The sequence below is a fragment of the Rhododendron vialii genome, chromosome 10a, assembly GCF_030253575.1.
Source record: "Rhododendron vialii isolate Sample 1 chromosome 10a, ASM3025357v1".
In the NCBI taxonomy this organism is placed as follows: domain Eukaryota; kingdom Viridiplantae; phylum Streptophyta; class Magnoliopsida; order Ericales; family Ericaceae; genus Rhododendron; species Rhododendron vialii.
Genome location: NC_080566.1, coordinates 14,728,742 through 14,741,561, shown reverse-complemented (window position 1 = coordinate 14,741,561; position 12,820 = coordinate 14,728,742). Strand labels below are relative to the sequence as shown.

The 12,820-nt window shown below is 38.1% G+C and overlaps 2 protein-coding genes across 2 annotated transcripts; one reads left to right on the top strand and one right to left on the bottom strand.

Annotated features, from left to right (window-relative positions):
* Nucleotides 1–10: 10 nt before the first annotated feature.
* On the top strand, nt 11–2,324 carry LOC131302927 (uncharacterized). Its single transcript, XM_058329719.1, has 4 exons — nt 11–473; nt 516–1,055; nt 1,187–1,536; nt 1,623–2,324. Exons 1-4 carry the CDS (start codon nt 11–13, stop codon nt 2,322–2,324), a joined length of 2,055 nt encoding a protein of 684 aa, XP_058185702.1.
* A 6,988-nt stretch (nt 2,325–9,312) lies between these two features.
* On the bottom strand, nt 9,313–12,789 carry LOC131302926 (uncharacterized). The gene is made up of 12 exons (XM_058329717.1): nt 12,457–12,789; nt 12,295–12,381; nt 11,950–12,204; nt 11,824–11,859; nt 11,697–11,732; nt 11,384–11,598; nt 11,126–11,299; nt 10,932–11,036; nt 10,784–10,850; nt 10,604–10,699; nt 9,711–9,942; nt 9,313–9,407 (listed from the first exon to the last, which is right to left on the bottom strand). The coding sequence occupies exons 1-12, from the start codon at nt 12,649–12,651 to the stop codon at nt 9,313–9,315; spliced, it is 1,593 nt and encodes a 530-aa protein (XP_058185700.1). The 5' UTR covers nt 12,652–12,789.
* Nucleotides 12,790–12,820: the final 31 nt, after the last annotated feature.

Sequence of the window (12,820 nt, the reverse complement as noted above, 5' to 3'; positions counted from 1 at the left end):
CTATCAAATTATGCTATTAAAGGCACTATTTGTTGTAGTGGCTGGTCCTTGGCATGTTGCTGGGAAATTGTTGATCCTTAAACCATGGGCACCTCAAATGGTTCTAACTAAGGAGAAGCTGAGAACTATTCCTATATGGGTACAATTTTCTAATATCCCTTTGGAATTTTGGATAGAACAAGGTCTTAGCTATATAGCTAGTGCAATTGGTAAGCCCCCCCATGCTGATGATCTAGCAGAGAAGGGGCAGAGGCTGACTTTTGCAAATATCTATGTTGAAGTAAATGTTGATTCTCCTTTTTTGGAAGTGGTAGAAGTGGAGTATGCTAATGGTCTATCTGCTTTTATTAATGTTAGATATCCATGGAAACCCTCCCGATGTTCTGAATGTCATGTCTTTGGGCATACTGTGGCTAGTCACAAGGACAAGGTTGCTGTGAATGGTGACCCTACAAAGCTGGAGTCTAATCCTAGTATGTCCTTTTTAGGGTAGGTAGTTGGCCCTCTTTCTGCAGTAGTTGTTGAGCAAGCTGTGATAGCTCCTATTGGGTTTGTTTTGAATGATTCTAGTTCTCTCAGGGTGATCCCTAGAGGCTCTAACAATTCTACAGGAGCTAACGTTGGGCCTAGTCCTGTCAAAGTGCTCGGTCTTTCATCTCCCACTCATATTCAGGTTTGTGATTCGGCTGGAATAGATAAGATTGTTCAAACATATGCTTCAGAAACTGTTTCACCTAAGGTGTCTATTTCTTCTAAGGTGTTTGGTAAAGGTTCCTTGGAGGTGTCTCGGCTTCCCTCTAAATCTGATTTGGGTGACATTGGCGTTGTGATTAGCACCTCTGGGAATAAATTCTATCCTTTGGCTGAGAATTGTCTTGAGCTGGATGGGGGTGTCTCTTCCTTGCATGCAGTCGGTGTCTCTTATTCTGGCTGTGGGTCTGTTCTTCCTACCCCTGTCAGAGAGGGTGTTGTGACTAAAGACCCTTTTCTTGGAAGAGTTGCTTCTCTTCCTGCTCCTAAGGATGGGAAGGCTAAAGCTAAGGGCAGAGGACGTGGTAAGAATTCTAACTCCTCTAAATGACAAAAATTAGTTGCTGGAACATTAGGGGTCTTAATGACCCCTTGAAGCAAAAAGAGGTGTGCTCCTTTATAAGAGGTAATTCTATCTCTTTGTTTGGTGTCCTAGAGGCTAAAATTAGGCCTGAAAATATGTCTCCTTCTACTGGCCATTGTTTCCTTGTGCATTGGCATCATGTTCATAATTTGGGGAGCCTCCCAGCTGCTCGAATTATTGTAGGCTGGGATCCAAGCCTGCTTTCTGTTTCCTTGGTCTTCTCTTCAGTTCAAATAATTTTTCTTTCTGTTGAGATTCATACTGAACATAAGAGCTTTTTTGTTTCTATGGTTTATGGTTTGAATTATGCTAGAGAAAGGATCAGTTTATGGAATGAGTTGAGAATGTTATCTTCCTCTTTAGGTGGCTTTGCTTGGGTGATTATGGGGGATTTTAATGTTGTGAGAACTCCAGCAGAACGAGTATCTGGGTTTGATGAGGCTGCAGCTACAGATTTTAATCGTTGGATGATATTAACATGCATGATATGGTCACTAAGGGCTTCTAGTTTACATGGACTGACAAGAGGGGTGGCATTGGTGATAATAAGATTAGGCTTGATAGGGTGGCAATCAATGAGGGGTGGATGGAGTTATTCACTGATTCTGAGGTTGTTGGGCACCCACCAGGGATCTCTGATCACTATACCCTTGTTATGACTATGGTTCACAATAAATTTAAAGCCTATCCTTTCAGATTTTTCAATTTTTGGATGGCCGATGACAGAGTTTGTGGTTTGATTGATTCTTCTTGGAACAAAGATGTTTGTGGTGATCCTATGCTCAGGCATAGCTCTAAGATTAGGAGGCTTAAACTTGTGCTTAAGGCCTTTCATAAGGAGCATTATGGTAATCTTAGTGGTAGAGTGGAGATAGCCAGGTCTAATCTGGTTAAAATTCAGAATTTATGTTTTCAATTCTCTCATGATGTTACTTTGTGTGAGCTTGAGAAGGACCTTGGTCAACAATTCTATGCCCCCAGTTCCATTGAAGAAGTATTTAAAAAACAAAAATCTAGAGTTCAATGGCTTGCTTTGGGAGACAAGAATACTAAGTTCTTTCACCAAAAGATGCATGCTCATAGGGTGAAAAATAACATTCTGAGCTTGGTTAATGATCAAGGAGTGAGACTTGAGGATCCTGTTGCTATTGAAGAAGAAATTCTTGGGTATTATCAGAGACTTTTGGGGTCTGATTTCATGTACAAATAGGATGCTTCAGCGGCTCTATATGCTGCTATACTTAAATAGGTGCCCCAAGAGGTTAGGGCTAGTATGGTGGCCCCTATAACTGAAGCTGAAATTTGGTCTGCTTTACAATCCATTCATAGGAATAAGGCCCCTGGCCTTGATGGATTCAACTCTGCTTTCTTCCATGACAATTGGTCGATTGTTAAAGAAGATTTTGTGGCTGGTATCCTTTCTTTCTTTACTTATAGGGTAATGCCTATGGGTTGGAATGCTACAACTATTACTTTGGTACCCAAAATTCCTTCTCCTAACTCTATAAAGGACTATAGACCTATAGCTTGTTGTAATGCTCTCTATAAATGTGTGACTAAGGTGCTAACGAATAGGGTTCAGCCTGTTTTGCCTTCAATAATTGGTCTCGCCCAATCTGCTTTCATCAAAGGTCGATCTATCATGGATAATATTTTGTTAATGCAAGAGCTTGTCAGGGGGTACCATCGTGATCAGGGGCCTGCAAGATTTGCTATCAAGCTGGATGTTATGAAAGCTTATGACAATGTTGATTGGGATTTCTTGTTTGAAGTCATGCACTTTATGGAATTCCCTACTATCTTTATTGACTGGATCAGAGCTTGTGTTTCTACCCCTCGCTTCTCGGTTCTTATTAATGGAGAAATTTAGGGCTTCTTCCCTGGCAAAAGGGGGTTGAGGCAAGGTGATCCTATCTCTCCTTATCTTTTTGTGTTGATTATGGAAGCCTTTTCTGCTATCCTTCAATCCTGAATCTGCCTTGAGAGTTTCACTTTTCATCCCAAGTGTGCTACTATTAATCTTTGTCACCTGGTTTTTGCTGATGATATGTTCATTATTTGTGGGCCAGTACACAATCTTTTTCTACCATTGATATTGTTCTGAAGGATTTTTATCTATTCTCTAGTCTCAACCTAATTTCCAAAAAAATGCTTGCTTCTTGGTGGGGTATATGAGCATCTGAAACTAGAGATGAGGAATATTCTTGACATCCCTGAGGCTAAGCTTCTTATTAAGTACTTAGGGGTGCCTCTGATTTCTTCCAAGCTTAAGCATTCAGATTGTTTGGTGCTCAAGGATAGGATGCTTAAACGTATTCAATCTTGGTCCGATAAACTATTGTCTTTTGGAGGCAAAGCCCAGTTCATTGCTTCTGTGCTTTTTAGTATACAAGTTTATTGGTCATCCATCTTTATCTTGCCCCAGAAGATTATAAAGGAAATTGAAAGTATGCTTAGTGCTTTTTTGTGGAAAGGTTTGGAATTGAAGTCTTGTGGAGCTAAAATGGCTTGGTCTACTCTGTGTGTCCCTAAGAAAGAAGGTGGCCTGGGCTTTAAAAGAATCAGGGAATGGAATAAGGCTTCTATGCTTAGGCATATGTGGGCTTTGTGCAAGAAGGAGGATATTCTTTGGGTTAGGTGGGTGCATACTTATGTTATAAAACATAGCTGTTTCTGGCCCATGAAGCTTCCCAGTGACTCCTCTTGGGCTGTTAGGAAAATTTTTGGGCTTAGGAGTGTTGGCCAGAAGTTCATTAAAGCACAAGTGGGGAATGGTTCTAATACCTTCTTATGGTTTGATAACTAGCATACCCTTGGGTCTTTGTATCAGTTTTTTGGGGATAGAGTGAATGCTACTTTTAGAAGGTCCCTTTATGTAAAAGTTGACTCTATTATCTGTAATGGTGATTGGTGATTGGCGATGGCCTAGTGCTAGAAGTTCTCTGGTTAGGGATAGTGTTGTTGGGACTGCCCATGATCTTGTTCCTCATGTTAATAGGGAGGATATTATTGTTTGGCTTTTGAACTCTACTGGGAAATTTTCTGCTAAGTCTACCTGGGCTATACTTAGGTCGCGTGCTCCTGAGGTGGACTGGTCCTGTCTGGTTTGGTATAAGTAATCAGTACCTCGTTGGTCATTTATTCAGTGGGTGGCTTTTTTGGGTCGTTTGTCAACAAAGGATAGGTCACATGCTTGGGGGGTGCAGGCTAATTCAAGTTGTATCTTATGTCATGGAGGACAGGAATCTCATTCCCACTTGTTCTTTGAATTGTAGGGAGGTATTCCCAAACAGGCAAGACTAATGGCCGAACACGTGGTATAGAGGAGCACGTGGGAGATGAGACAAGCTGTACTACTGATGAGGGTGGTGTTTGGCAAAGTGACCAAAGACATGAGAAGTTAGTAATCCAAGTCATCAATAGAGGTCCAATGACATGTGAAGTCACTGGTCCAGGTAGTCTGTTTGGCAAAAGGATGGCCGAACAGAGGAAGAACACTAAAGAAAGATAGCTTTAAGTGATAAGGCGGTAGGAAAATTCCAGAAGGTTCTAGGACACTGGTACCCCGTAGGGAATAAGATCTCGAGAATGTAGGAACTAGGAAAGATACGCAACGGGAATGAGATGTTCGGCTAGTCATGGAAAGGAGTCCTAAAAGGACTAGGGTAATAAATAGATAAAGGAACGAGAATCCAAAGGATCGTGGGTTTTCTATACGTGATAGGAAACCTAGGGCAACAAGGATGCTTGGGTAGCAAGCATACGTATGCCTATATAAACAAGGTTAACTTAGAGGTAAAAGGTATGCAATACGTTGCATTATTACTTTCCTACAGATAATTAGGATTTCTAAAGTATGTAACACTAACTTAGGCATCGGAGGGCCTTTGCCACAAGAGGCAAATGTGCGCTCATCCCTTATCTATTTTGCAGATTAGGGTTCCGACGACGAACTAAGGTTCCGATCAAGAACCACGAGAAGCCGTTACGATCTTGAGTCGTTCTAAGCACTGTTCATTTTGTCCACCTACATGAATGTCCCTTTTCTGCTTTGGTCTGGCTGCAGGTTAGAGAGAAGTGTGAGGTGTCCTCTCATGGATGGGATTTGGCCTCTGAAGTTCAGAGGTAAAAGGTACGTAATACGTTGCATTATTACTTTCCTACAAATAATTAGGATTTCTAAAGTATGTGATACTAACTTAGGCATCAGAGGGCCTTTGCCACGAGAGGCAAATGTGCGCTCATCCCTTGTCTATTTTACAGATTACGGTTCCGATGACAAATTAAGGTTCCGATCAAGAACCACGAGAAGCCGTTACGATCTTGAGCCATTCTAAGCACTGTTCATTTTTGTCCACCTACATGAATGTCCCTTTTCTACTTTGGTCTTGCAGCAGGTTAGGGAGAAGTGTGAGGTGTCCTCTCATGGCTCGGATTTGGCCTCTGAAATTCAGTGGGGGGTGTTGAACTGTCGATCCACGTCGATTCAAGCATCCACATTCAAGCTTTGTTTGTTTGCGTCGATTTACTATCTTTGGAGAGTGCGGAATTTCCAAATCTTTCGTCAAGTTGGCAATGATTCTTCCTCAGTGGCTTTGATCATGGGAGAAATCAGGGCATGTGCATGCTCTTGGAGGAGGATGGTGAAGTCACCTAGCAATTCCAGATTTTGTGCTAGATGGGGGTTCCTGGAGTCTGTTTTTAATTCTGCTCAAATTTTGGTCCTTTGTATAGTAGCTTGGCCAGGTTGAACTTTGTTTGGTGATTATTTTGGTTGTATTTGTCCTAAGTTTCTCAAGGCCATCTCCTTGAGTGTTGGGCTTTGTCCCTTTATAAAAGGGCAAATTTTTGTAGTCATCCCTCTAGTTTTGCGGTTGTCTCAATTTCGTCCCTCTAGTTTCAATTGTCTCAATTTCATCCTTGTAGTTTGTTTTACATTTCAAATTGGTAAAATCGTTAACACCGTTAATGAAACTAATGGAAAAATTATGATTAAAAAATTAAGTGCTCTAATTTTCAATCCTGATGAACCGGTGCGAAGATCTTGTTTTTCTGATCATTTTATCTTAAATGGTCATAATGGATTTTTGACTCTAAGGCCTTTCAATGAGCACCCTAAGAGAGCCCTGAAACTAAATAAGGAGTCTTCGGGTGCTTGTTGAAAGGCCTTAGAGCCAAAAATTCATTACGACCACCTAGGATAAAATGATCAAAAAAATAAGATCTTCGCACTGGTTCAACCGGATTGAAAATCGGAGCACTTAATTTTTTAATCATATTTTTTTCCGTTAGTTTCATTAGCGGTGTTAACGATTTTACCAATTTAGAACGAAAAACAAACTATAGGGGCGAAATTGAGACAATTGAAACTAGAGGGATGAAACTGAGACAACCGTAAAACTAGAGGGACGACAACGAAAATTTGCCCTTTATAAAATTGTCTGGTTCCAAAAAAATTAATTTTTTTTTTGAAAGTTTAGGAGTCTAATTGAAATTGGGTGTAAAGTTTGGGGGTACTTTGAAACTTTCCAATCAATATATATAGAAACGATTGGACTTGCTCTAAACCCTGGTGCACTTGCCATATCAGAGTTTCCCTTAAATGCACCATTGTTAGGCAAAATTCTTGAACCATTTTGGGTCTTGCGGATAGCTTTGTGATTTTTTTTGTTCTTCCCTTGGTTGTAATCCAAGTTTTGTCCCATTTGCGGTTTCTCTTCTACGATTTCCCTTGGATTAAAAAAGGTTCTTCATGTGAATTTCTCGTACTTACAGCCTTCAAGATCATTTAGCCCATTAATTGGCAAAAAAATAACATAGGATTTGGATACACTGATCAAAGAAGAACAAAAGTGGAGTGTGGTATTTTGATCCTGCACATTGTTTTTCTTGGAGGATCGATCATAATTTTTATTACAAATATAGGTCAATAGATCCAACAAAGCCAATGATGGAGAGTTGCCAAATTGGCAACAAATATCCTTAAGAATGGAACAATACCATAGTGTATGCAAGGAATGGACCATTTTTCTTTCGGTGTTACGGCCAAATTGTTCCTTTTTAAATATCCACTACGGTTTTGCATGTCATTTTCAATTGCTTATATCTCTTAATGTATATTGCTAAAAATATATAATATAGATATTGTCTGATAGATCTCAATTACTTCTATAAGACAATAATTTTAAAAACTTAAAACATAATATATGTCGATAGATATAAATCATTGAAAATGATGCACAAAACCGTAGTGAATACTTAAAAATTGACAGAGTGAGTAGTTGATATGTGTGTGATTAATAGGCGGCTACACCCTGGTGAAGTAACCACCATTAAAAAAAGTTACTAATTTTATTAGTAGTTTTTTTTTTTTTGGGGCTTTATTGAACATTGAGCCAGTATATCGATACCCATCAATTCAGGTAATTAATAATTAAACTTATATATATTAGCTCAAATGAGGTACATATTCCTTACGACAAAAAATTAAGAGAAAGAGAGAAAAAATGATCTATTAGTATCGGTATTTGCTATGAATGACAATGGACTTGACATTTTCAAAATGAAGAGAATATGACCAAAACGATTGGCGCCACCCTATTCACCACAATTTTTCCTTTTTGAATATTAGCAGATTTATGCGGCAAGTCTAATCTTGTTTGGCTCAAGATGTAAAATTTCATGATCAAGAACATTTGTAAGAATTTTCATACTTCTATGTCTCAAATTGCACTATACATACAACTATATGGAATTTTGTGTATATACTATTGGTTAATATACTAGTCAGTAGAGTTAAGCTAATTCTTGAACATCTTGTTAAAAAATTTTGGAATCAATATTGCATGCGAATTTTAAGTGTCACCGGTGATGGGATCGGGAAGACCAACCAATCAATAGCGGTCAATCCGCTACATAGCTAGCTGCAACTACTTAAAAGCTTGCGTGAGACATATGATCACTAGTGTTATTGCTGGCAAAATGGAAGTTTCTTCGGAAAAAAAGTTCGAGGATTATGACCCAAAAATTTAAGTGGGACCTAGACACCTTTTTTGATTGGGTATGAATGATAAATTGTCTCCAGAAGTGGCTCAAGATGCACAAATGTTGTGTATATAATAAGTACGAAGTTTTGTAGGAGGATATTGGAATGGACAAAGTGGGTTTTGATCCATTTACCACACGCGCTCGCAGATGCTGCCGTTGTCCTTGACACAGGACTATGTCTGTGATAGGGGGCTTCGGTCTTCGGCCTGAGCCTACTATGTTCGGGAAATTCCAAGCCGGCTATAGACACCTCTCAAATGGGACATCGCCATACACACTACTACAATAATGCTTAATGATCACAGTTATTATCCGTGATCTATTGATTTTAATCACGGTTATAAAACTGTGGTGTCTATCGGGCCGTTATTAAAAGTCTCCTACTTTTAAACACGGTTATAACCTGTGATACAAGCTAATAAAAAACCATGCTTGATAGGTAAGAACCGTGATTGTTTGCAATTAAACATCTCAGTATTCTCATAAAACCGTAGTCATTTTGAATGAACTAATCACAATTTTTACTCAAACCATGATTGTATCTCTTAAAACCGTGATCATTTTGAATGAACTAATCACAGTTTTTACTCAAATCGTGATTGTATCTTAATTACCGTGATCATTTTCAATCAAATAAGCACGGTTTTCTATTAAAACCGTGGTTTAAAATATTATACCATTACGGTCCGCATGAAAAACCGTAATTAAATTAACTATAACATTATGGTTTGAACCTAAAACCGTTGTTAAATATGTTATAAGATCACGGTTATAACATAAAAACATGGTTAATAGTCAAGTGAAGAGAACGGGTTTTATGAAAAACCGTTGTTGTTCTCACGTAAAAGATTACGTTTTTAAGTGAAAACCGTGGTTTAATGGTAGATTATGCATATTGCCATAATCTTCCACATTCAACATTAATAATTTTACGCCAAAAGAAAGAAAAAAAATATTTGTCAGCGCCCCAATTAAAAAACAATAACAAGTAGATAAAAAAGACATTAATTAAACCCAAATTTCTCAATCAATCTTTGACAATAAGAACTATTAAAATAGATACCAGTAGCTCATGAGTTATAATACCCAAACATCGTACTAGGGGACTACAAAAACATGAAATTAAAAAACAAAAATCTCTTCAAAACAGCTCAACCAACATGATCTTCGTCGATCGGTCCAGAAAACATTGCACCGTCCGGCATATGAACTGAAACAAATACATAAAATGCTAGTGTTAGAATTTCTGAGACCAATAAACAGCACCATACTGCAGCAACACCAACAAAATCTATCCTGCATATTAATGCAGGATTAATTCGACAAAGCATAACTATTATTATATCTTCTATGCATTATAATTACAGAAATTGTATGTAAAAGAAAGCAGAATACAAATTATGAAAGCCTTGAGAAACCACAACACACTCGAGTAAAAAGTATCTTGAAGTCTTCATAGTTGATATTGTTCTATAGCCGCATTAATCTATACAATCTACATGGGTGGCCTCCCCTCTTACTTTACAAAGTTCCGCTCATCAGAGGTTACCGCCAATAATCCCATATAAGGACCTCAAAACACCCCAAAGTAATATTCTATCAGGAACACTATTAGCACCATATACTACTGAAATATAGAAATAAACTGAAGATTGAAGCTGCTCAACCCTAGTGGTGATACACTGGCTATCCACCAACACAGGAGTCACATTAAAACAAGAGGCATTCCAATCAACAACTCTAGCAACAACACCAGAACCAACACTATGAATAAAACTTCCCTGAGAAGGGAGACAATGACTCATGGTTGCATCCAAATTATTTAGCCTAACTGTTGTCTCAACCAAGCCAACAAAGATAATTGATTCTCATATACTCATTTCCTCACCTGGTTTTGTTTCAGGAGACCATTCAAACCCCTTATGTTCCAAAAGGCAGATCTAATCATTTCTTCTTAGGCTTCCTGCCCCTTTTTCCCCCAGGAGGCGTAGAGCCAAAACATTAAATTACCTTTCATGCATTGATCATCCAGTGCAATTAGTTACAACTAAAACAAATATCGCGCACATTTCTTTTTTTGAATTCAGAACCTTGTACCATCATACTATTCAGCATAAATTTCTCTTTTCACTTTCACTTTCCATTACATTAGAACTCCCAATTAGAGTTTAGGTCTAGTGAGGGGCAAGTCCTATGAAAAAGACCAATTAACTTACGTGAACGAGCTGATTGCGACCTGCTGAAGACGCAGTTTATCCATTCAACACGTGTTTCATCAATTTCGGTCTTCGTGTGTTGAATCAATTTCGGTCTTCGTGTAAATCATTTTCCCGCCAAACTACAAGAAAATGATATGACAAAGTGAGGAAAAATTATCCTACTACAGATAGAGTAAAAGCATGCAGTAAAGGGGGAAAAAAGAAAAAGAAAAAAGAAACTCACATCCCGATTGCTTAAGATGCTTGGGTCTTTTATCACATCTTTCATGAACCTCATCACGTAAAATCGACATTCCACCTCAGTTGGTTGTTTCGGGCACTACAAGAAAGCATAAAGAGAAATTAATAAGGACAGGACTCACACTTACCAAGAAAATAGTAGCAAAAGATTCAAAATTGCTACCTTAATGACTTTCCAACTAGGATTTCTCCTTCTGTTTCCTTTGCTGGAATCATAAATTTTGAGTGCACTTCATGAAGAAATTTTTTCTTGTTATAATCAGTCGAAGAAACAAAAATCTTAGTAGATTGTAAGAAGTCAAATAACTTACGTTTCTATGATGAGTTGAAGGTTAACATTGATCTTACTATAAATTGAGTCAAAGTAATATATTATAGCAGAAGACAAGTCAATGACAGCCAACATCCAATGGTACCTAAAATTAATCAAGACAAAGGTTGAGCACAAGTATGGCACTCATATAATCAAACTATTCATGGAATAACAAACAGAACAAATACTAACTCCAAATTGTAAGGAACAAAAACTAGTTGGCCAGCCTTGGCTTCCTGTAGTCTATTTGACAGCATCGTTGCTTTTGAGACTTCCCCAGCCTTGAATTTTCCACTGATGATGGAGGGGTTAATGAATAGAAATCTAGTATCCAAATTGGTTTCCTTCATAGCCACATGAAGATAACTGACAGAGAAAGAAACAATTGATATAAACATCTGAAGTGTAAAATCCTGGAGTTCAGTCATCAAAGTACTTATGTACGCATACCTGATGTACAACATTATGCATGAGATAGATAATTCTTTAAATTGACAAATGAACTCCATGTCTTCTCTTGTAAGTGAAAACTCAAGCTCGACACCAAATATGCCCTTCTCTAGTATAATGAGCATGGTATCTTCATACTCCATAATCATAGCATATGAAGCAAAAAGCTGAATAGACTCCAAATACTTGTCCGAATCAACATTTTTTGAAGTTGCCTAAGTTGCAAATTTTTCAGAGTACATACGTAGAAGTTAAACATAAGTATGGAAACAAAATGTTTACCCCATTAAAATGCAAGACATGATATGTTTACCTCATTGGCACTCACTTGAACATGCTCCGGAGCCCTCTGAATTAGAAAATTCCCATAACCAGACATATGTTATGCATCATTCACATTAAGGAAATCATGATAAAGCTTTCCAGATTGGAGATTATACCTTGTTGGCTTGTTTTGGCAGATGTTTTGAAGCTCCCTAAACAAAACAAAAAAAAGAGAGAGAAGGATTTCTCACAAACCAAAGGTAAGCATATGTTAAAAAAAAGATAATAATAAAAAGAATTACCTCATCGTTAACAAACACAAGATTTTTGGGCCAGGCCAATTCATACCCCATTACCTCACCTACACTAGTCTCATCTCCTGGAATAGGTATGGGAAGAAGGGCATGTGGTATTATCACAAAATCAACGTACACCCGCACATTAAGATCCCCCAGTGGTAGCGTATGTATTGTTTCATCACTGGAAACTCTCTCATACATTCTACCATGAGCTACAATGTTTTCAATGGATCCCATTGCTAACTTACATTGTTTTCTCTACCACAAATAAGAAAATATCATGTTAGTCATCAAGTAAGATTGAGTTATAAGTATTAATGGACTTAGCGATAAATAAAAGTTAAATACCTTTTTTCCTTTTGGATTTGGCTTCGGATGTGGCAAATCACTCTTGGTTCTCAACTTGTTTTGTTTTGGTAGATGTTTCGGCATTGCCTAAACATAAATGATCCTCACAGTATAAGGATTTGTTCAAAAAAAAAAAGGGTACGTAACAATAAAAAACTTTACCTCATCGTCAACCAACACGAGGTTTTTGGGCCAGGCCACTTGATACCCCATGGCCTCGCCTACAAGAGTCACACTTCCTAGCATAGGTATGGGAAGATGAGCATATGGTACTATCACAAAATCAACGGTGACACGCACATTAGAATCTCCTAGTTGGGTATGCATTGCTTCATCACTGGAAACTGTCTCGTACATTGTACCATGTGCTACAATGTTTTCAATGGATCCCACTGCTAACTTACATTGTTTGCTCTACAACGAATAAGGAAATTAAATGTTAGCCATCAAAAGTGAGTTATATAAGAATTAATGGACACTAACGAGAAATAAAAGTTACATACCTTTTTTTACTTTTGGCCATCAA